Source organism: Lycorma delicatula, chromosome 4 (genome assembly GCF_047948215.1).
Source record: "Lycorma delicatula isolate Av1 chromosome 4, ASM4794821v1, whole genome shotgun sequence".
Classification (NCBI taxonomy): domain Eukaryota; kingdom Metazoa; phylum Arthropoda; class Insecta; order Hemiptera; family Fulgoridae; genus Lycorma; species Lycorma delicatula.
In genome coordinates this window covers 164,913,612-164,940,243 of record NC_134458.1, presented here as the reverse complement: position 1 = coordinate 164,940,243, position 26,632 = coordinate 164,913,612, and the positions used below count along the sequence as shown (strand labels likewise).

The 26,632-nt window shown below is 31.9% G+C and overlaps 1 protein-coding gene across 1 annotated transcript in view; it reads left to right on the top strand.

Moving 5' to 3' along the window:
• Positions 1-1,174: 1,174 nt before the first annotated feature.
• The window catches only part of LOC142322747 (uncharacterized), a 34,090-nt gene continuing 8,632 nt past the window's right edge, over positions 1,175-26,632 (top strand). Inside the window, exon 1 of the mRNA XM_075361821.1 lies at positions 1,175-1,218. Within this exon, the coding sequence (XP_075217936.1) occupies positions 1,175-1,218 (44 nt within the window). The remainder of the gene's footprint in view (positions 1,219-26,632) is intronic.

The window sequence follows — 26,632 nt, the reverse complement described above, 5'->3', positions numbered from 1 at the left end:
ATTGCTATCCTGCTTCTAGTTTCTGTCATACTGCTAATATCTTCCGTTATGAGGCTACCCAAGTACTTAAATTTCACCACTGCTCCAGTACCTCAGTCCCAATTCTTACATTAATATTTTCAACTTTGTCACCTAATACCATATATTTTGTTTTCTTTTTATTAGTTTTCACCTGTAAATTCTCGCAAGCCTTATTTAGATTGTAAAGCATTTCATTTAACTTTGTTACACTTTCTGCCAGCATCACCATGTCATCAGCAAATCGTATGCATTCTATTCTTTTACCACCTATTGCCACCCCTCTATTACCCTTCAAACCATTGTTGATGTTTTCTTCTAGATAAATATTGAATAGTGTAGGTGACATGCAGCATCTTTATCACACTCCCCTTCATATTTCTCTCTTTTGCGTTGTTTCACTTCCTACTCTTACTTTTATTTCTGGTTCATATACAACTTCTTCATAAGACTCCTACCTTTCCAAGCAATTCCTTTCTTTTCAAAATTATCATTAATTTATCCCATCTTACTCTATCAAAAGCTTTCTCAAGATCTACAAATGCAACATATACTCTTCTTCTCTTTTATATATATCTTTCACCAATAATTTGAAGCAGTCATATGGCATCCCTAGTTCCAACTCCCCTTCTAAAGCCATTTTGTTTTTCTGCAATATTTTCATCCTATTTATCGTACAACTTCCTGTTGAGAATTCTTAGTAAGACTTTCACTGCATGCAAAATTAGATTAATAATCCGGTATTCTTCACAATTTCTAGCATTGAATTTCTTTTGTAATGGCACCATTATTGTTTCCAGAAAGTCTGTAGGCCATCTACCCTCATCATATATTTTATTGCACAGATACAACAGTAGAATTTCTCCATTCTCTCCAAGAGCTTTAAACAACTCAATCAGCAGTTCACCACATCCTCCAGCTTTTCCATTAGCCATCACTTTAATGTCCATACTTACTTAACATATCAATATATTATAACCCTTGTGATCTTCATGAATTTTGTTCTCTTCATCTATTCCTAGCTCTACTCCCCTTGGCTTATCATTCAGTACGTATAAATCTGTGATGTACTCTTACCATATTTTTTTCACTTCATTCCTCTCAGTTACTATGTCCTTGTTTTTTGACTCATTTGTTGACAAAAGACAATGATCTCATGAAGCCACCACATGATTCTCTTCAGGCCCAACCAACTGCCAGGTATTCTTCCATTAATAAGAACTCTTAGAATATAACTGTCATTAAAATATGTCAAATGGACTTTCTATGTTGTTGGTATATGTAATTAAAATGTATTGTTTTCTCTTAATCCGTTAAAATAAAATATTTCATCTATTGCATATCACAGAAACTAGAGCTAATAAAAACTATTGTTTGTCATATTCATTTTTCCCACCCCAAAATTAGTAAGATTTGACTATGAAGTGAAGGAAACATTAAAAAAACTTCTTTGTTGGGCAATGTTATTAGTCAGTTGAATTTCCCTCTTCCTGTTTTATGGCCGTAGTTGTTACTTACAATAAAAATAAAACTATTATTAAAAAAAAGAATTTTAATTTTCTTAGCTGTTTATAACTTCTTACTCCATGTTAACCAATAATTCTAACATATTTGTGGCTCATTTAGATAGTGCTATAGCAGAGTTATAGCTCTAGAAGGGAAAGTATTGCAATTGGTCTAATTTAGGCATATGTGGTTTTCACTGGATCTTGACATTTGACACCTAAAGAACCCAAAAAACTGGATGGAAATTTTCCGGATGTTAATGTTAGTATGTACGCGCGCGCGTGCGTGAGCTCATGCGAGTGTTCAGTGTTGGCCTCTAAATCACCTTATATCTCCAGAACTGCTGGACCGATTTTGACTAAACTTGATCAGATTACTTCTATGTATTAGGAATTGACGTCATTAAATTTTAAACTTAAAGGTCAAGGGGGTGAGGCTGCAGAGCAAGGTCAAGTAACTCGGTCTGCCAGGGTTTCAAACTCTATCGCCCGGTTAACTCGATACCTGATGGGTTAAGCCGCCCGGCTACGCCAGTCTGCCGACCCTGCAAGCGAAATTTGTTCTATGTAGGTTTTGAAATTACATTAGTTTAAGTTAGTGTCGACCGTTGCCGCTAGTACCGCCACACCAGCGAATTAAATACGTTATGTATTACGCTTTAGTTAGAATTACTGAATTAAATAAATGAAAAAATATTATATTTAAATAAAATGATAAATATTGTAAGTTAAGTTGGGTAAGCCGTGCATCAGAAACAACCCACAGTTGTAGGACTTTCCCAGACGATACTTTAGCCGCTTGACGGGCAAATCCTACAACTGTGTTGTTACCTTTTCATTTTTACTTTTCTAAGTCGCAGTTCCTAAATGAATAATTCCCACATTTTACCTTTTTCTTGTATTAATAAAGGGGAGTGGCTTCCGTTTTACAACCCCGATGAAGAATTACTGTTTTATCTTTTTAAAACTTATATTTTATATACACAGTAAACTCTTTCAGTGACAAATTCGACTGGGCCACGATATTTTCCAGTTATAGAGAAATTTCTTAAAAGGGGACAAAAATAATAAATACGTTTTTAAAATTGAAGTATAATGATCGAGCAAAATATTGTTATTTACTTCAAAAAAATATCTTAAAAAAGCACAACTATGTTGTCATTAAGCAGTATAACTAAAGCTCAGTGTTTTCTCTCCGTTGCTTCACATGCTTCTGCTGTAGAGACGCCAAATTGGAATTACAACAAATATCAGCTCGCTTATTTCTTTCTCCTAATGCCCTAGTAATTTTAATTTTTTTCTTTCGTAGAGAGAATTTTTTCGTTTACTATCCATAATCTCAAAGAAAAAATAGAAAAAAATAATTACTACACCGTTATATTACACGAACACATTGTACCTAGTGCACCTGAATCACGATCTCAATAGTAACGACAACTTTAATAGGGAAAGTCAGAATATATACTTGGCCCAGTCAATGTACGAGCTTGTGACGTCAGGAGCAGACTGCGTATTACTACTCGGCCTGAAAACATCAACTCCGCGTATCAAATCGTAATATTACTTATTATCATATTTTACGCGGTAGTAACTATCATATTTACATTTACTAATTACAAAAAATACGTAATTTATTCTTTTATAACCTTTATTTGTACTAAATTATTAATTTTTAATAATAAAAAAAAGCTTACTTGAATTTTCTTCATGCATCCAATTCAAAATTCTAGCAAGTTCACCATTCCCGCTAAACCTATCATAATCACTGTCACTTTAATTTTCACTATCAGAGTCTATACATATAATATAACGTTCTGCAATTCATCTGTCAGTGGTTCCACATCGATGGCATCTAACGAGGTCGGACTGATGACTGCGGAATGTGATTAGTTTGAGAGAAAAAACGTCCTCCGATTAAGTCACTCTTGGCTAGGAACGGTGGGGGTGATGTAGCGACCAGACTCACTGTGAGGCGGGTGTTCTTCTCCCTCGGGGGGGAATTAAGATGTCAGTGGTTCCAGTTTTTCATACTCTTTTTCAATTGTTTTTACTTTTTCACAATAGGGTTTCCAGTCATCTTCATTTATGGAATTAATTTTCTCCGTAGTTAATTTTTCAACATTTGTGAAGAAAATGTTGTGTTATGATACGCCACATGTTTTTTACGACTGTCTATACCATTTCGATCGGATTAAAATCAGGATGGTACGGTGGGAGTCTAAGAACACGATGCCCATGTTTTTTTTCAAAAGTTCATCCAAGTGATATTTTTGTACTTTAGTTTTATGTAACTTTACTATTCATATAAATGTAGTTTCAGCATTTTTGAACTAGACAGAATATGGATTTTCTCCAGCCAATCGGTCATATATTTTCTTCTGGAGATAGAATTGGCTCTTTATCAATACCTATAATGTAATAAGGGGCGTTACCAACAACCGCTACTACATTGGTGGAAGGTTTGAAATCAATTTTTCACGCGCCCATTTCATGAGATTGTCTGTACTCATGTTGTCATGGTAGTCGCCCTTTTGGAACTGGCTTTCCACGTTAATAATGCGTTCGGAATAAAACCAATTTCTCCTCCAGCATGAATTACTATTAAACGGTGACCTTTATTAATCGGCACATGAAATCCCTCAACAATACCATGAGACCACGACTTTGTCGAACAATGCGGCTAAAACGTACGTTTCATCCAAATAAAAAATTTTAGCATTGCTTTGTCTGTAGTTAGACATTGCCTGTAAATATTCAATTCTCTTCCATCTAATATCGGATTTCTTAATTAAAATTTTTCTGTTATTTTCAGTTTTACGCCATTTGAAACCAAACTCTTTCAAAATAACAGCTAAAGTTGATTCACTGCCTTTAAAATCAATAGATGACTGAACTTCTTGCCTTATTTTTTTTAAAGTATGTAATTCATTCTTCTTTGAATGAAATTCATTAACTGTTCTTTTAACTACACCTAAATCAAAACTGTCCAGTCCATTGACAGGTTTCGAACGTCGTTTACACTTTTTCGGCGTGCTGAAAGAACACGATTGGGATGTTGATTGAAGAGTCATGTCTTTTTTTTATCTTCTGAGTTTTTTCCTGTTTAGCCTCCTGGAATAACCGTCAAGTATTACTTCAGAGGATGAATGAAGTGTAAAGTAAAGTGACTGTAAATGAAGTGTAGTCTTGTACAATCTCAGGTCGACCATTTCTGAGATGTATGGTTAATTGAAACTCAACCACCAAAGAACACCGGTATCCACGATCTAGTATTCAAATTCGTATAAAAGTAACTGCCTTTACTAGGATTTGAACGATGAAACTCTAGACTTCGAAGTTAGCTGATTTGGGAAGACGCCTTCACCACTAGATCAACCCGATGGGTTGAGTTCTGAACCTGTGTTCTTGATATCCCACAAGCAGCAGCAGCAGTTCTTTCTTCGCATTTTTGAATGCCAATTATATGTGTGTAGTCAGTTAATCTACCTACTGTTAGAGCTTCTTTTTTCATAAAATCATAAATATTACTGATAATTTCACGTGTTTGACTCCAAGTTTTTTTTTTCTTAAGTACGGATTTTAATTCTGTCATAACAAACCGCACTAACAACACACGAAAAAAATTATATATTACAAAGAATTTGCGAAAAACAATTTCTTTATACACACATTTTGTACTACGAATGACGGATCTAAATATAATCGTGACGAAGACATTTTTTTTAACTGCATGTATAAATTTTTATGGGCCTGTACATAATACTAATCATAGCAATAGTCATTGGTTAAGGAATTTTTATTGTTTACAAGATTAAGTCATTAAGCATTTTTATACATATAATCAATTCAAGTGGAAAGAATTGAACACACAACAACAAAAATGTATTGTTTGGGTGCCCGAATTGTTTGTAAGTCGAAAAATGAAATAAAAATAATAATTACAAGCAAAAATAATGTTTTGGAAATCAATAATACAATGAGATGTCAGCAAGTGACGCCACAAGCTCGTAGAATCGCTGGGGAAACTATACTGGTAATGCCCATCCGGTAGACCTTTCTAAAGACGATGATGTAAAATTAATTTACCGGTACAATATTTTAATTCATTAAAACTACCTATGAAACTAAGACAAGTTACGAAATTCCAAGAAAAATTTCTTAACGTGAACTGAAGTGTAGACGATACGCATCACTTCATGGGTTTATACTACCTGATTAAGCCAACATTTATGGATTATACCACGAAGCAAAAGGTGTACTATGCTTCAGAGTTGTGGCGTGTCTTTGTTATACAGTGACTAAAGATTGTTATTATGTAATATAGTATAACTCGCTTCTATTCAAAATATTCAAATATTTTGGTGTTCCGAAAATTAACTTTTTTAAACATTTAACAACTTCTTTAACTTCAAATAGTCCTCGTTAAAATGGTAATTTTGATTATAATAGTTATTTTCATTTTAATTAAAATCGATTTATAAAGAATTCAATGTGTTATAGCACGACATCTTGTTTTATCATAGAAACTCACTCTATAAAAATTAAAAAGAAATTACAAAAATAGTGGTAAGCTTACATCTAAAAAGTAGAAAAAATTGTTAATTTTAATTAAAAATAATTTAATCATTTATCTAATTTATTAACAATTCAATTTAACAACTAAATTAATGGTAATTTATTTTGCTAATTTTAACAAAAACCTTTATTTTAATGTATTTTCAGCACTCTTAAGTATAGCTAATCGAAGTTTTCCAACGCCAAATCAAACACTTTCCTACGTCAGCTACTCGTAGAAGAGGAGGTTAAACAATATAATCTAGACCCTTTTCCCAACCTGTATTCAGCGTTAATAAAGAATGGAATCCTTAAATAACTTTGGAGTATTTATTGTAGAAAAGTTAAATTTAGCAAATACTTCTACATCGAAACGGTCTATTTCTCGATACGAGAAACCACCACATCCCAAGCATCTAGAGGATATTCATAGGGAGGGAAATGTAAAATGTTAAAAAGAAAGGGTAGGATTGTGACTTTACATCATTTCAAAATGCATTAAAAGAATGTCCACTCAAAAAACATACAGCTACAAAAACCCTAACCAAAATGGCAGTTATTCAATACATTCACCGGACGTTTCAAAAATTTTCCTACAGTATAATCAAAGTAGTGGTCTCATATCAAAAAATGGATTTTTTAAGGTAATAGCCTATTATTTTTATTTTTAGAAATTTTATTTTCTTTCATTTTTCACTGTTGAGCAAATATTTAATAAGTTCTGTAGACCGCTTTTAAAACTATACGTGAAAAACATCAAACGGCCGCCATTTTGGTTAGAGTTTTCGTACATGAAGCTTTTTACGTAAAATTTTTTTCAGTGTTCTTTAAAATTTCTTTTCACAATCGTACCCTTTCAAGTTGTTCCCGATAGGGGCCCCCCTGAGTACTTAGGTTAAGATGGTCTTATACCGAAAAATATAAAAACTAGATCGTTTTGAAATAGAAGCGTATGCTGAATTTCGTTATCCTATAATTTAACGATTTAAAGTTATTTAGGATTTCCCATACTTTATTAACACAATGTGTATGTGTGTGCGTGTGCGCGTGCGCGTAGGCAATTGATAATGGCCGTTTTTTCATGCTGTTTTTATAATTTAAGCTTATTTGCAATATGACTGATTCCGTAAAATATGATGTCACACAGAATGATCCGCTTAAATAGTTTTTTCTTGATTGTTAAAATACTACAAATATCTGCTTAAACTCTGAAAAAAGTGGGGAAAAGTTAATAAAAGTATTTTATCAACTTTTAAAAAATAATAATATGGAATAAATGAATTTAGCTAATGGAAAAAAATAATGACTGTCTATTTTTTCCGTTGCAGGCCTTTAACTTTATTCCTTGAACGCTCTATAAATAAACCTGCTGTCTCCATAGTTCTTATTTAATTTTAAAGTATCAGAACGATGTGAAAAAATACGAAGAAAATACGAATACTAACATCCGTATCAATACCCGCTGACGTATACTGATACGAAGCGAATAAGTAAAATACGATAAAATAAATTTTAATGAAGCTTACACGCAGAGTTGAGTTGAACGATTTCAATTGATCACTACTCGGGCGCGACCGACTATCTCTGTTAATTAATTATAGCTTCATGTTATTCGAACCTATTAGTAATCGCGATAAAAAAATGCGTTAAAAAAATAACACTGACGACTACGATGATATAGTTATAAACAAAAACAACAGACTATTAACGATGTATTTAAAACCATTATGTAACAGTCTGAACGCATTTCAAATAGTAATTAAGCATAATGAATCTATTGTGTTTCAACAGGGAGGTGCTATTTAACTTTTTATAACAATGCATAATAATAACACGATGATAATATTTGAAACCGCGGGAGGACAATTTGAATGTATACATAGTCTTAATACCATATATAACTCGCTCTCGCATTCTACTAAGAGTATTATTACCGTGCAAGCGAATGTTATAGTTACGCAAGCTGCACACTATATTAAAATATATTTATATCTATTATAATATTGACATCTGTGATATGTTTTTGTGAATTACGTTATTTTCATATTTCCAAGAAATCTGAGCGTTTTTAATTTAAAAATAATAAATCAAAACTAAGATAAGGTTCCTTCTGATAAGGAAAATTTGGGTTCATATAATTTCTAATACACCGTACGTTTCTGAAGACGAGCGAAACAGTTTTTTAAGAAATTCTGAGCCTGTTTTTCGGGTGAAACATTTTTAATATTTAAAAATTACCAAAATTTCCAGCATGTTTACTGGCGAATATGCGTTTATTGCTAGTACAGTCTTTAAAACTATTTTCGGTTAGAATATTTTGTCTGACGATTGTCTTCCTCGTAGGGGTACATCAAACTTTCTCGTCGTCTTATTTTTATCCCGTTTCGAGTTCTCAGCAGGCCTACGGGTATAAGCCTGCTAAGCCCTCGACTTATACGGCGAACCTACATAGTTTGTCTGGAGAAAGTATTTCTGTCCGATAACTGCACAATAAGCGATAAACCTGACCGGTAAAATGCCGATCGGGAATAATCGGTCTTCTAACCCACGTTAAAATATAAATACTATAAGGAAGGATTATAATTACAATACGTAATTATTAAAACTGAAAAAAATGCTTTAACTACACCGACTCCGAGTTTAGCCACCAGATGTAATTCAACTAGATGTTTATTTATTTATATGTACGATACGGGTAGGCGGAATACGGCTTACAGTGAATATACCACAATCGCTCAGGAAGTTCTCGGCCTGATACAGAAATGGCGCAAGTATGCGCCATGTGATATTTTGTCACATATGATCCTTTAGATGGTGTGCTTTGAAGTTTCGGACGCTTGAGTTTATTTGCTTGTTTGCGGCGATCGAAAGAAGCAAATAAATTTTGACATCTTCTGAAAAATGGATAAAAGTATTTGTTATAAAGTATTTTGTTTTAAAAGGTTCCGTTTTAAAAGATTGAATTTTCTTCGTTTTTGATGGTAAAAATGTGGGCTGTTGAACTTAAACGTGGTCTTAAAACCATTGAAGATAAACATTCGGAACGCCCAAAAACCGCCATGACCAGTGGTGGCTCGCGTATAGGCACTGTGGAACCTGCAGCACCCCTATTTACACTTGATATTATCGATAAAATTTAATATAATGACTCCTTTTTTCTTTAATTCTTTCTTTATACTTGTACAATATATAATCCTGAAGCTTAATGTCAATAGACGTCCCCCAATTTATGAAACAGGCACAAAAATCTTTGTATGGAACTGTGCGCTTCACAGATCCAGCGACGTGGTGTTTGGCTGTTGTGCGCATGCGCAAATAGGAGCACGCGAGGGAGATAGAGCATTGTCAGTCCTGCAGTGCTGGTGGTAGGTCATTTTTTTTTTACTCCGTGTGTGTAAGGAACGTTCCTTGTTCGTTCCCTTTTCTAGTTTAGTCGTTGGTAGGAATATGAAAGCGGTTTATTTGTTTATTTTTCAGAAGTGATCAGAAGATGGCGGAAAGCAAGAGCTCTTTGATTACCAAATCTGCCCAAAACCACGCTGGAAGGGCGAAAGAGAAAGTAATTAGTAAAAATTCGTTACGTATTTGTTTGTGTGTACATAGAAATTTAAATTAAGCACCATTGGACTATAGTGTTTTTAAGCGGACATTTTATTAACTTATTATTTAATAATACTAAAAAATATTATTTGTGTTGATATTTTATTATTTACTCGGTTAAACCGAATACGGTTTTAAGCACATTTTGCTTAAAAACAGTGTACCATATTCTTGAATGTGATAAAGTGTAGAATTAGATCTTTATCCTGTTTCCAGCTATTCTATTTTATTTTACAGAAAACTTTAACCATAGCCTTGAAAAGGCCCAGAAAAATATTTTTTGGAGCAGCACCCCCCACTAAGTTTAGCTACGAGCTGCCACTGGCTATGACTGACGAAATTATCACAAAAATCCACAATGTCATATTAAATTATTGCCAGATTGAAAGCTCAAGATCTTGTTGACATCGCAAACACCTCGATAAACTGCGTCCACTAAATTTTCTGCGTTTTTTTGAGTATGAAAAAGCTTTCCGATCGATGGGTACCACGTTTGTTAATATTCGACCAAAAACGCATTCGACTCAACACTTCTCAAGAGTGTTTAAACTATTTCAAACACCCTTGAGAAGTGTAAATGCGATTCTGCTTTGTTTCTTGGAGGTTTTATAACAGTATAAAGCACGGATTATACGTCAGAGACCCAAACAATGGATAAATGGGCAAATAGACCGAAAACGGTTCTATCTGCAGGAAAAGTTACGACTACGGTATTTTGGGAATCTCCTGGTGTAGTGCTCATAAATTACTGAGGAAAAGAAGCAGGAGCATCACACCGGGAAGTATTATGGTTCACTACTGGATTGATTGAAGGTGAATCACTTTTATTCCTGCTAAACGTCCACATCTAGCCAAAAAGAAAATGAACTTTCACTCAATAATGCGCCTGAACACACGTTTTGTGTTTTCGCTGTAAACTCCATTACTCATGCCTGGAATTGTTTCCACATATACCGCATTCAGCTCCCAGCGAAAAAGAAAAAATTCTTTGAAAAAATTCCAAAACGAAACAATTTTAAGACAAATCGGAAAAATAATAAACCCTACGGTAAATTCTTCCTAGACCTTAATCCGGGCGTTAGAAATTGTTCCGGATACTAACGCAATCTTTTTTGCTACAGAAATGCTCTCTCATCGTAAAGTATTTGACGAATGTAAAAGAAATCCAACGATCTGGTAGAGTCCACACTGCACTGAAGCCGGTTTAACCGATCGGTCCGTATCTACAATAAGAGGTGAGGCCTCAGGTAGACTACATTACTGTACTGTAATTATAAGAATGTGATATAGTTAAAATACACAAAAATTAATAGTCGGGATTTGCAGAAAAGACAGTTGTACGATTAGGATTGCAGCTTCTGCAAAAATAATAATATAGCGTTCCCTACATGATGTCACTTTCATTCCTTTCTCGATCATCTAATTCTCTACACGGCTGTTCATTTTTATTATCGCATCGGTGGCCTCTGATTACCGCCAAGCAACATACAGCCTTTCATCGAGCTTCCTTTCACTCTTATATCATACGTATAACTATATAAACCAGATTATATGAAGAACGACTATTTCATCATTCGCACGATTTTTTGAGCCTAAACTACATTATACTTCACCGCTGCTGTTTCCTTAGTAATCACCTGACGGTTAACATCCAACACCTAATCGGACACCGGACACCGAATTCCCGTACTCGTGTTATCGGATCGGTAGGTTATATATCGAAGCAATGAGGTTTAGTTAATTTAGTAGTAGAAGAGAATATAAATAATAAAAACTGTTGGGAGAACATAAAGTTTTAAAATATATAGGGGTGATTCACGTATTGTTACCGACGTTTTCTGAGCTTATTCTACTAACAAAAATAATGAAAATGTTCATATAAACATAAGTCCGGAAATGCTACATTAGCGACTTACGGCTAGCAAATGATTGCACCCTGATTTCTGGGCAGAGAGTGAAATAAAACCAAACTGAAATTCTAGGAATCCAAATAAAGAAGTAAACTTGGTTTCTTATGGTTTTTTACCTGAAAAATTGAATAAAATAAATTCTAGAACCATATCTCTAGTAATTTTCATAATATCCGACGTAAAATGTAAACATTTGTTGTCTAAAATCAACAAATTTTACGTTTGTAATACAAAAACGTTATTAAATGATTATAAATGCGTAAAATTTATTATTAAAATTTGTAGAGAATTTAATTCTGAAAAAAACTGATGTAAAATAGGTCGATAAGAATAAGCTCAAGAAATGTTATTTTATTACTAATTCTTACGTATGTAAACGAAGGTATTACATGTACAAAGCATGTTTGCTTTCCAACAAAGTGCAATGTTACAAAAAATAGTGTTCTATTAAAGATAAAAATAAAATAAAAAATTCAGTATTAATATTATTCAATAAGTTTACCTTTTCTTTAATTAGAGTTTACTTGCATTCACTGTCAAATAGAAAATTTGAGGAATTTACGCGTATGATTTTGTAAGATGGTAAAAACTGAAGTCAATAATGCATTTTATGTCGTGTCATCAGTAGACTGCATCAGTTCTGCGTTATATTGCATATATACATAATTTGATAATAGTCCAGGTATAACAAGTATATTGAAATAAAAGATATCAACGCAGAATAGAAACGATCAGAAAAGTGCCCCAAACCAAGTAAAAGGTGACGAACAAAACCGTTCTCGGAAATTAAAAATATAATTATTTCATGTAGGTTATCCTCAGCTTAGTGAAATAAAAGATCAACAATAAAATATGGACAGTCAACTGTAAAAAATTTTGATTTCAGTAATTTAGTGCCGGTAACCATTTGTGGGATGATTATTTACTTTTTCCTTTATTGAGCATGAATATCGACCTGGACAACACAGCATCGCTTGCGTGATGTGTTTTATCTATCTAATTTTTCGACGTACTGATGAATAAATAAATATTACTGAAAAATAATACTCATTTTTTACTTCTTAGATAGCAAATATGACTGAATCGTAATGAGTTCAATAAAAAAATCCTTAAAAGGAAAAAATATAATTGTTTTTAGTTTTTAAACTCATTTTTTTAAATTTTGAAATCAAATAAAAACAAACAATAACAACTAGCCATTATCTTAGTGTAACTAATCATTAATTTGGAGGCACTGATTTCAAACAATACAAATTTAAAGAATCTAAAACTATTTTTAATTGTTTTTCAGATTCTTGTTTTTACTAAAAAATTCATTTTTATTTTAAATTTGCAGTCTATTTTTAATTAAGCCCATTTCCGTGATGGATTGGTATCACCTCTTGTTTATCCGTAAAGTTTCAGGATAAAATCCAGGTCAGGCGGCTGACCTGGATTATATCCTAAACTGATGTCAGTCATTTCAAATGCCACAAATTTCTATAATACATTTTTTCTCAGAGATCGGCATCAGGAAGGGCGTCCGGCTGTAAAATTCTCAAGATGTCTCGTCCGCCTAACCTTAGAAAAAAATGGAAAAAATTGGCGTAAAACAAAAAAGAATAAATCTTACGTTTTATTTAAAATATCCGTATGCTTATAAAAATTCGACGCCCTTATGATAAAAAGTGATTCGTAAAAAAAATGCGAAAAAAGGAACCAGCGCTTAAATAAAACTAAGACAAACAATACAGAAAAGGAAGACGTCAAGGCGTTAATTTACTATAACAAGCGTGAACTAAGGAACGCGAGAATTTGTATTTTTTTCCCCTCAAGTTTCTTATGAACGTACCCAGAATGTCAGACTATACATCACTAATCTGTAACTCTCCAATACCAGGTAATGATGATAGTAAACAAATCTTCAGATCATTTACATGACCGGGCAATTTCTCGTTTAAAAAACTTCCACTAATATCATCTATACGGAAAACAGTCTATAATATAAAACAATTTTAAAAAACCAGTCATCTAAATCGATGCATTTGGTCACGAGTAAAAATTGAGAGTACGTAAAAATATACACGCAATTAACACACAGAGTGATTTGAGGCTTCCTATTTTTTTAAACTTAATCGATAAAAATATTGCAGCCTGTACAACACTAATTTTCAGTAATAGAATATACAGAACAATGAGATTCGATTACTGGCTTAACAAATTGATATCCGTTCTTTATAAAGGGGTTTAAAATTAAAAACACATAATTTTGTAAAATAAACAACAAATAAATAAAACACTCGATTTATTGCTTATAGGTGGTTACAATAAAGTGAAAACGTATACTGACCGAACCTATTCCTGTATTAACTCATGTAACATTCAACGTTAGCGTTCCACGCTTTTCCTTAATTTCATATTCGTATCAAAGACAGTAATTCGTTATATCAATAAACTACATTTATTATAAAGTAAGCGGGAATAACTTTAATATGTAAGTCTTATTTATTCATAAAAAAACCTGTTGCACCAGTATTGTTAACAAATACAAGTATGAAACTCTTCATTTAATATTATAAATCTATTATAAAATTTATAAACCTAATTCTTCTCACACAAACTGCATATTATTATTATTTTCTTCTTTGATATCCGTTGTTTGACCGGTTTGAAGCTCTTCTCCATTTCTGTATGCTTTATGCCGATCTTCTAATTTCACCAGTTACATTATACATATTTAACTTTTTTTTTTAAATTTGTCTCCAACAGTTTTTACCTTCTACACTTTATTACATTGTTAAATTAAATGATCCTAGGTGTTCTAATAACCTACCAACCTAATTTTTTTTTTAAATAAAAATTTACTTCACGTATCTTTTTACTCTCTGATTCACAAAACCACTATTTCATTTTAAACCATATTGACCCATCTACTTTTGGAAAATCTTCTACAGCAATCGATTTAAATAAATGTTTACCTTTGCCTTTCTGTTTTTTTTCAACATTTCGCTATCATAAAGCACTGGTCTTTATACGTTTATTTTTAAAAACTTTTACTAATTCCTAAATCTATGTTCGATAACCCCAAATTTAATCTAAGCATAAAGTATCATCCTTCGTACGCTAATCGGTTTTAAATATCTTTCTAATATTATTATCAATCTTTTGTAATTTTATTACCTAAGTGAATTCGTCGGATTCCGGTATGTGTCGTCATTCTACCCTAGTATTTGACTGAAAATTATTATTAGATTACTATTATTATTAATTGAATATGACAAAAGGAATTTTGTCTCATTTCAATACCTTTGGTTTAACACTACTTAGTACTTTAGATTTGTTTTAATTTTTGATAATACAGTACTCTAAGAATAACATCTTTATTTTTTTTATCAGATTACTCTTCCGCTTTCAAATTAATGAATTATTTTATCGCTTTCTCAATATATATAAAATATAAATAGTAACGGAGACGGACCACATTCTTGCCTTATTCCGTTTCAACTCTTACTTTTATGGTCTTCAAACTATAGCGACACAATTTTTATAAAATTATACTCTTTTTATATTTAAATCCTAGATATTATTGTAATTAAGTTACAACAATTATTAATTAATATTTAAACGTTTTAACGGTAAGGTTTTTTTTATGTTCTAGCATCTATTAACGGTGATCATTGTCGTGAAACCGACGTTAAAACAGTGAGGTCGATTTATTGCCTATTACTCAGCTCTTAACGCTGTTTTACAGGTATATCACGTTACTAAGCGTCGTGTCGATGAATATGAAAACGGCTTTTTGAACGTGGCGCGTCACTTCAATGTAACGAAACCAAAACGCACGGATTTATACATACGAGTTGAATAAATCTTAAAACGTTTAGCATGACCCCATTTTCTAGATTTCTTAGATCATATCCTCGAAGAGAATGAGAAACCCATTAACAAAAGCCTAATTACTGTAGATAGGAAAAAAATAAAAGCACAGATAGCGATTTCACTCTATAACGAAATCTCTGTCTTCGGATATTACTTATATTATTATTATTTTATCTTCTTATCCGGAATAGGTTTTTCTATCGAGGGAATATAATGCGCACAATTCCTACAGAAAGGGATATGTAAATATCTTGTGTTACATATAATATTTCAAACAGTGTATTCCAGACATAGTAAAACATCCTAGGTACAACCGATCCTAGTTTGAGCCTCTTTCTGTTACAATAATAATGATTTTTATACGGTCAGATTCTTTTTTGTTACTTCTCCTTGGGTGCCCTGCTTTTAATATGAACAGAATCTCAAAAGAATATCAGGGAGTAATCATCTCTGAGCTTCTCCGGCCATTTTTGTTCCGATAATTGCGAACAACATTGTTGACACTGGGTTCCACGCTCCCTCATTTGGCAGCATAATCCCCGTGATTATTCCAGGAGTTAGCGTGCCGAATTCTCTCAAGCAGCTTCCCTGTACTATTCGAATTGTCATATGCAAACACAGTGTGCTTTGTGGTATCACCCCTCCCGCAATATTCATACTCGGTGAAGGGTCTCAATGTCCGCGGGCACAGATGCTTAGAAGTTTCCGTGACAGGTGAGAAATTGGATCAACTCCTACCATAATTCCTCTTGCTTCCGGTGGAGCCATCTCTAGAGATCCGGAATCAGTTTACGGGTCCATCTACCCTAAATCGACTGTTCCCACTTCTGCTGTCAACTATGAAGGAGCGATGCTCTGTCTTCACTTGCATGTCCACTAGTACATTGCCTCCCTTTTCCGAACGAAGAGGCTCAGAGGTGATACGGCCAGACCCTGAGAAACAAAAAGATATCACTTTTAGGGCTGACTATCAACTCGCTTTTTACGGGCTTGGCACCTAATATAGATTTATATTTCGGCATAGTAAAGAAGAAGTGGACGGGAAATCAATATATTCTCAGTTTTTCTAATAACCTAGGATCGATTTTTTCTTGTTATTCTCCAAATAATGTAATTTCTGGATATCACTGATGCCTCGTGTCGGGTTGCCGAATGTCTATATATATACGTAGTCTCAGTATAATCCATATCATAATTCACAGAAACTAAAAGCCTGATGTAATAGAATTCCCGAGACCAATCGTGTAAAATAAGGAATTAAAACATAAAAGCACCCTTCATCCAAGTGATGAATACGGTAATCGGTTTACCGATGCGACGCACACCGAATCTATATAAAGTACCGACCGAAGGCTTTCTCATGAGGTAAATTTTTAGAAACTAAAACTAACAGGAAAAATTTGGCTTTCATCAAACGGATTTTGAAATTTAACAAGAAGCTAATTTGACCTATTCTACCTTTGTATAAAGAAAGAAATATGATAAACGATTATTAAAATAAATTTGAAAACAAGAAAGCGATCAAAAACTGTTTAAAAACTTACTTTCAAATTCAGAACTACATGGTCGTTTCGATTGCTAAACGATTGTTATCAGTAAATACTGAGAAATTAATGCATTGATGTCAGGGAAAATGTTTCTTCATATTCTCCCGGTAGACGGTTTAGGATTGCATAACACTAGCAATATTAATCAAATCTGACAACTGATGCCCGCTTTTGAGTATTTTTATAAAAGATAAGATGATAATACTTTATTTATTTAAAAGTTATTTTGTCTTAAGCCAAAATAAAGATGAAATTCGATGCATTTTGAAATTTTATAACAAAAAAGGGAAAATTCGACCCGGGTTGGTAAAGGAATCTGTGATGTTTACAGACGTGATTCAAAATTAATATGCGTAATATAAAACTGATTGAAGTGTTTTCAATCTGGAAATTTTGATATCAATGATGCACCTCGCTCTCGTCGGCCGATGATTAAAAAGGTCGATGAAATAATGTAAAAAATTAAGCGAGACCGCTTAAAAAATCGTGGTTAAAAAATTTGTGGTCGTGATATCATTGACGAACTAGACATCGACCTTCTTCAAAGCCGTTTGAAAAAGGCTGGATACAAGAAAATCTCGGTGTTTGGATACGATATGATTTAACATTAAAAAATTTAAAAGATCAAATTTCTATTTGAGAATCACTGGTAAAACGGAAGGAAATCGAACTGTTTTGAAACGGTTTATTACGGGCGATGAAAAATAGATCACGTACGACAAAAATACGTATGCAAAAATACGTGCTCGAATCAAGATGAAGCTCCGTAAACGGTGGAAAACAAAAATATGACGCCAAAAGAGTGATGTGATCGGAAAGGAATTGTTCAGTTTGAGCTCCTGCCGCCCGGTCATACGATTTCTTATAACCTTCACTGTCAACAATTAAAAATATTACGCCAACCGATCTAGATAAAGCAACCAGAATTGATAAATAGGAATGAAAAGGTTTTTTCCTTCACACGACTCCAAACCCCACAGATCTTTGGTGATTCGTCAAGAATTGAGAGTTTGGCTGGGAAGTTTTGATAAATCCACCGATTAGTTTGCGACCTTATCTGACAACCACGGCACTGTCTGACTACCATTTGTTTTGGTCTCTACAGAACTCCTCTGACGGTATAAAGTTGGCTTCAAAAGAGACCAGTGAAAATCATTTATCTCATTTTCTTTCGCCAAAATTAACACAGTAGTTCTACAGTAACGGGATTATGATTTTACTTAAAAATGACAAAAGATGGTGGATCAAAACCGCCCATATTTGGTTTAAAATAATTCATTTGAAATATAAAAATACCACCTTGTTTCACTTTTCCAAAGAAAACAGAAAGGAACTTTTTCCAAAACCTATATAAAAAAAAAAATTGAAAAAACCGCAATAAACAAATATAATTAAAACAAAAAACATACGAAACATTCAAAGATTATTTCCCAATTGAAAGAATACCTAAACAGATAAAATTTCTTCTTTTTTCATCAACAGCTGTTTTTATTTTAATTTTTCTGTAAACACCACCAACAATTCTCATTTGTAGTATTTTGTCAGTTTAATTTGCTTGTTAATTATTATTTCTTTTATGATTTTTTTTTCATGAAATTAATTTCTCAGTTTCTATAGATGATGATTGTACAATAATCGAAAGAGCCACCTAGCTTTTGATTTTAATTAACTTTTTTTACGAATGATTTTTATCTTTCAGTTAATCTCTAGTAAACTTATTGTTATCTCTAAAACATCTTATTAAAAAAAAATAATTAGTTTGAAATCGATTATTCAAAACAGTACTACCTAAAATAACTCGCAAAACTTTTAATTTTAGGGGTGTAGGTGTACTACCGATAAAAATTTGATAAAGTTTTTCAAACTTTTATCAGCTTGAAAATGTATCATTTAGAAAAAAATGTTTTTAAATTTCAAGTTAATAGTCTGGAACAGCAAAAAGTATCAATTTTTATCGAATTGTTATTCTCAATTTTTGGGAGTGCATTATTTCTAAATTCTTTTAAAGAAAGAGGATTATTTCTTGTTTTCGAGCTAATAAAACCTCATTTATGTATTAAAAACGTAAGAAAAATAAAATATTTCAAAAAGGTGGAAAGACAGTTTTTAAGGAAGAGGGGTGTGTGTTTTTATAAGGTTGCTTTTCCAAAAATTGTTAAATAACATTATTTTAATTGAAATTCCTATTGGTATGATTTCTTTGTTTAATGAAAAACACGCATGAATAAAATCTGTAGTAAATCCTATCATTTTAGAAATACAGCTTCCCTATTCTTACACCCGGCTCACACATCCGTTCTTAAAATTTTTAGAATCAATCCCCTAATACGGAAGTTACATATCAAAACCTCGTGATTAACAGGTTAAACCGTTCAAGGTCAGTACGATATAATTAAAATCAAAACGGATCCATAATTACGTAACCTAGATCTTTGCTATTTTTAATGTCAGAGAGCTTAAAACGTCGAGAAATACTTTCATTCAGTTTACTTTCTATAACATCCCAGAAAAGTAAAAATTAAAAAATTTAACGAATAATTTAAGAAATTAGATCTATTCGTAATGAATATCAAATACGTAGATTCATAAGGATAACAAAAAAATAAAACAGCAATGGATGAGCTCAAAATATTTCGTAAACTTATATTTAATAAAATATAACACACTAAATAAACTAGACGCTACATAACTATTTAGAAAAAAAAATTAAACCAGATTCTTTTGTACTATTACAAAATAATTTAAATTTTCTGATGCAATAACAAGTTTCACACTTAAAAAAAACAAGTAAATAAATAAAGTTTTGAAAACTACTATGTAACATTTTTAACCACTAAAAATTATAAAAATGTCAACTTCATGTGAAATAATTATTCAATAATAACAATTACCAAATTATGAGAAATAAGTTTACTTTCACATTACAACCACGTTCATTTGTAAAATTTATTAAATGGTTCTAAGATATACCATATAATTTTCACCATATATGCTACACCATAAAGTATACACAGCCAAATATGATGTGGTATATAGTTTCTATTACATAAAAAATACTTGTGTAAAATTACAAATTAAAAATTTGCAGTAGAATCGGCAGATATAATTGGTTTGACTTCCTTAATAATTTCAACTTATTGCCTAACTGAAAATTTCAGATAAGCTATCATTCTTTTTAAAAAAAATTGGTAAGAGGCTGCAAGAGACATAAATAATTGCTAAATAAAAAGTATAACGGGCAAATTAAGACGCTTTGCAAATCCATCTATCCATAGCGAATTGATTGTTCTCGAAGCGTAGAACATATTCTTTTTCAACTTGGAAAAAGGAATCCTCATCCTCTTTCCAAGTGAAGTCGCAACTTTATAAACACCAGTCCCATAGCACTACGGGTTTAAAGATAAATACATGAAAGTGTAAATATACTGTTTAGCATATCCACTATTTAAAATTTTCATGAATTTATGTTTAAATAATAAAAAAAAAAATAGTTTATGTTCAGTCATTTGACCGAGGAGTCTCAAGAAAATAATTACTTTTAAATTTAAAAAAAGAAAAATCGGGTGGGGCTGTGTCGGGGCGCACGGCCGTTGGTTTAATGTGAAACGTTACAGACCTTGGATGAAGTTCCTCCGAGCTACAGACCGACCAACTTATATGGGAGAGTCACCATCGTATTTTTTTTTTAAACTCCTAGTCTCCAATGAGAAATTTTATTTCCTATATTTGGCCAACTCTACAGATAAATTGGTCGGTCTGTATGTCAGCGAGCACTCTTACTGTATTGAAAATAAAAACGAGACATTAACTGCGTACTAAATTTAATTTTAACATAAAACAGACGCTAAATGGTACATGATATTTATTTCTAATATTCGACGACAATTTTGTTCAACATTGTTCTGTGATATGAGAAGAGACATAAGGCATAATAAGCAGCGGTAGAAGTGCTCGCACCGTCGGCGTCGTTCACTGAGCACGTCGTGCCAGATTTGTGACGCTCCCGAAACAGTCTCGTTCGCTCAGCGCCGGACATTGGGCTACCTGTGCGTGGCCCCTACATAACCTCCCCTTTCCAACGATATGCGTAATTTATGTCTCCGGCTGGCTTTTGTGCGGACTGAGGCTGACGTATTGAATTTTTATACTTTTTTACATGTTTACGTTAATTTTTTAAACATAAATATTGTCCAGAATACACTTATTATTACTTAAATCGATCAATCTCGACAAACTCTAAACACAAACACACGAATCACCGCGCTATCACGTCTAAGTAACGAGCTACACTGAATGGAAATGAGCGAGAGCGCCAGTTTTGGTCGATCTGCGCTGTGCTCCCTCCCTGCCAACCCTTTGCTTATCAGTGTAAAATCATAGGTAGAAAACTCCTAAAAATTTAAAGTCTAAAACTAGATGGTCATTCTCTCATTTAACAATCAACAGTAGAAAACGAGAAATTAATAATTTAAATTACAAAAATTTTTATAAACTTGCTTTATACTTTTTAGTCATACTTTAATCAAATTATCACACATTGCACGAGTTTAATTAGTAGGTTAATTTAGATTTCAAAAGATTCTTTACACCCGTACTCTTAATTACCACCCTTAATTTACCTCCGTACGGGGGATGTTTGCAAAAGTAATGGTTGAATATTGTATTGCCACCCGACCTTAGTAACTGAGCAAAATTTCATCAATCGGCAATGTCAGGAAGTATGTTAAATTAAGGATGCAAGATTTGACGACAAACATGAAAAAAATTGAAATAAAAACATTGTGAGTTAAAATAAAGCAAGTAATATAAATTATTTTATATATATATATATATATATATATATATATATAAATCTAGTAGTGTTTATGAGTCTATTATACTTTAATGTAAAAACTACTAAACCAATTAAGCTGAAATTTTGCATTAACATAGTTTTTATGTCTGGAAAGAACATAGAAATGTTGCCGTCACGAAATGTTTCACAATTTCAAGATGGTGGCCGTTTTAATGGCTGGCTGTAACAACCAGATTAAGTTCCTTGTCAATATTCAATTTTACAACGGCCAACACGTTAGTCAAATCGAATTCGGAGACTAATTACAATATTTTTAATTAAATTTTCTACAAAAAAAGGTCTCTTGTCTTTTTCGATATTTCTCTTGGTTATCGATAAAGGAATCTTTAAAGCTGACTGTGTATAGCGCAACGGCTAAACCAGCACAGCTACTGCAACTTTTGTTACTGTGTATGACACGAATGGCTGCACCTATCTCCGGTTACTTAATTTTAAAAAATGAGAAACGAAGTACGGTCATCTCCTCGTGGTTTTTGTCGGTAACCGTGCAAAATACTTTTTTTACCCCTAAAAAGAACGGGTAACCAGCTAATCTAAAACCCGCAGCCTTCAGATCACTCAAAGTTTCGAGTCCTGTGCTGGCGAAATTACTGCTCTGAGGAAATTACAATACAGCTTTATAAACTAAGCAATCTTTAATTATTATTTATCAGTATTATTCTCACGAGCATTAAATTAATGAAGATAGTGAGGGTTCAGGGGGAGGAGCTCCCTGACTAGTTATATAAATAAATAAATAAACAATAACTGAAAAATAATTGTATTCCCCAAAACAAATAATTGCATTCAAAACAAACCTATCGGTCGTTAAATTTTATTTTCCAATTTATTTCACATAACTCTTATTTTTTAGTATTAAAAAAAAAAATACAAAAAATTTCTAAAGTTAAACCATTTAAAAATTAAAAGAGTAGCATAAATACAATCTTTTGGATCCTTTGGTTCTCAGAAAGGCATTATAACAAGAGATCTTAGAAATTGTTTACAGACTTAGTATTTCTGTATAATTTTTTTACTCAGAATACACCTTAAAGTAAGAGGACATATTTAAAAAAAACTTCTAGTCGATAAATCAATTTAATAAAGATTTTAAAACGTTTATAGAGCTTCTACTTTTGAGGTTATGGGTTTACTCGTATCATATGGAAAACTGATCCTGTCCTGACAAAATTTCATTAAAAGAAAACAATAAAAAAATATTATTTATTTTACGTTAATATTCCTAAATAATTTATTTTTTATAAGCTAAAAACTACAAAGGAGTAAAATTTTCATAAACCCTTAATCCGATTTTTTTGAAAAATTTAGTTATAAGTGTGTATATTTAATAGGAATTCTTATTTAAAAAAAGAATAGGTGTATATTTAAATGAAAATGTTTCCAAACATAGAATCTACCGGTTTCTTAATTGTCGATCGAATCTTAGATTGAATTGTGGAGAAATTGTAGTTTGCCTGGTATGAGACTTACTTTCTAATAATTTTAACTGATCCAGAATAATTTCAACATTTAATATTAGACCGAAAAACAATCTACGATGTGATTTAATTGATTTTTAGAGGGAGTAAAAGAAATACTAAACTAGTATTAAGAGGAATCGAACTCTTTAATTACTCGTTCAAGATGAGGGTTCCTGGATTCATCACCTTCACGACTTACACTATTTCGCAGGGTCTTTTCTTACTACCATTTCCCTAAAAAATAATTTGTTTTACATTTTCATATTGTGGTAATGAAGAACCTTAATCTGCCTACACGTAAATAAATTCATTACTTTTACTGTTGCAATTATCATCTAAATACTGTTAAAAACCTGACAGATTTATTTAAAAATAAATATGTCATTTTTTATTCATACGTAGAAGAAATAAAAAGCTAAGGACGAACGAGAAAAAGACCGAAACATTACGTAATAAATTAATTATCGCTAGTTTTTATTACATATATGCTTTTTCCTTTTACACATTCTTCATTCATTTAATAGAAGAGAGGTTTAATATAAGAGATGAGAAATAAAGAAAAGGTGAAAGCCCTTTTTAAATCCGCCATTTTGAAACGACACAAACCAGGTCATGCTAGTGGGTATAAAACAGACACAGTCTTCATTAGACAGGTTTCAACAAACAGTGACTCTTTCATTCCATCAGACTCGTGCCGCTATACAAGATATAAACCTTTCTATTTCTATAGTTATACTATACATATATAAATTGTTTTCTAATATATCAGGTAATATATAGTATATTTTTTTATAACAAATTATCAGTATCTTTATTATATTTATTAGTAATTATAAGGTTTTAATTTGTAATTAGTGTTAGTAAAATTACATATTATGTGCTTCAGTTTTTATATAGTTAAATTTTTATTTAAAAAAAATTTAAATCGAAGATATGAAAATAAACAGTTTTTTTTAAATCTATAATAGTTATCAGATAAAATATTTCCACGAAAGAATTAGCATGATGAACAGTTTTATATTAGAGCACGCGTTTCTTCTTCACTTTATAATTATTATTGTTATTAACTAGTTAATCCAGATGAAAAATTAAAGGAAAAGAGAATTATCTTCTTTTTTTAATATATAATAAAAGTTATATGTTGTAAAACGTAATAAACTAATCTAAGGCAATTTAAAAATATTAGGATATTACAGCACTATGCATCGTTTTAAGAATGCCTTGTAGTTGTTGATAGATATGATGATTTCATACACATCGTATCTTCTCTACAATATTAACTATTATCTTTTCACTCTGACGATTCTAAAAAAAAAAAAAAAAACTGTTAATGAAACAGAGTTGATTTTTTATAAATATTATTATAAGTAATGAGCTTTAGACTATTTCTATTAAATACAAGTAAGGCGTCTATTCGTAACTGGTACAACATTTATACTGGTGACCGATGGAAACGATCGAATACAGACTTAACGATAATAATTAAAATTTAAATTAATTAAAATACAGAATTAAAGATATATAATGAGGCTTAGATATTACCTTTAAATTGTTTAATAACTAACTTTTGATTTTCTTAGAAATCGATTACGACATTCGTGACGGTAAATAATCTATGTCGCCGTCAGGTTTTTTTTATATTAAGAAAAAGATTAACAAAAATAGTTAATGCCAAAAAAAAAAATTTTTTTTGGATTTTTTTGGTACACTATACCTATTAATAATAGAGTAATAGGCAGCAGAATATTGTTTTTTAGGCTAAAAATGTAGAAAATAAATCTAGAAACGTTTGTTATTTACATAATTCTAGCTTTCATTGATAAATATTAAATATTAGTCAATAATGTTCGGTATAGTTAACGATCTAATCTCATTTCAGTAATATCAGCCGGATAATATTTAAAACAGTTTTTTGTTTTTAAGCTATAAAATAGAATTTTAGCTTTTTCTACAATTAAATTAGATTAAATAGTACATTATTTCTACCTCCGGAAAATAAAAAAGCAAGGAAGGAAGGAGGAGGGTAATGCGAACGGGTGATTGGTTGTTTGTTTTTTAACTCCAGAACGGTTAGATTAATTTTTATGAAATAGCTATTAAAATATTTGTACGAAACGCGAGACAAGTAGTTTTATGTTTATTTTTTAATAATTAAAATGAAAATTATTTGAACCTCAAGTGAGGTAATAATATAAATGCTTGAAAAGAGATTATATATATGTGTGTGTGTGTGCGCGCGCGTATGTATGAGTGTATATATATATATATATAAAGTAAGATTTTATAAAAGTATTATATGCACCAAAATAGTTGTAAATAATAAAGTAGGTCATTCTTTATTAAAAATAATCACGGCGGTAATAATAATAAAAAATAATTTAACTAAACCTGAACAATGTTTAATGTGTGTGTGTGTGTGAGTGTGTGTATTTGTTGGGTGTTCATAATGTATGGTAAACCTTAAATAATTTCTAAACACTTTTCTAAATAATCACTCAACACAAACATACTAAATTTCGCAAATCCTCCTATCTCGAACACAGTTGTTTCTGATGCACGGCTTACACACATAACTTAATTTAAAATATTTATCATTTTATTTAAATATAATAATGTTTCGTTTATTTAATTTACTGATTCTAACTAAACCGCGCGCGCATACCATATTTAATTCGCACAGGTGTGGCGGTACTAGTGGCGACGGTCGGCACTAACTAAAATAATGTAATTTCACGACTTACACAGAGCAAATTTTGCTTGTACGGTCGGTATATTGATATAGCCGCGGCGCTTAACGCACCAGGTACCGAGTCAACCGGGCGATAAGTTCCAAATTCAGCCAGACCGAGTTACATTTTTACACTTTAAATATTTTTCATTTATTTAATTCTATCGCTTACCTGTGACGTCACAACATAGCAAACGACTACAACAGCATTTTTGGGGTGGAGTGCGATTTTGCAAATATTTTTTTTCATTATTGTTATTTTTTAATTGTTAACAAATGTGCCTAAGAAAAATATGACTTTAATTAGGCGAAATTTATAGATACAGAGGGTGACCTTGCTCTACAGCGTCACTCCCTTGACCTTTTAAGTTGAAAATTTAATGGCATCAATGCTCCGTATATAAAAGTAATCAGAACAAGTTTGGTCAAAATCGGTCCAGATAGTTTGGAGATATAAGGTGATTTAGAGGCCGACACCGAAAACATACAAACACACACGCGCACGCGCGCGTACATATGAATATTAACATCCGGAAAATTTCTATCCGATTTTTTGGGTTCCTTAGGTGTCAAAACGTCAAGATCGGGCGAAATTCA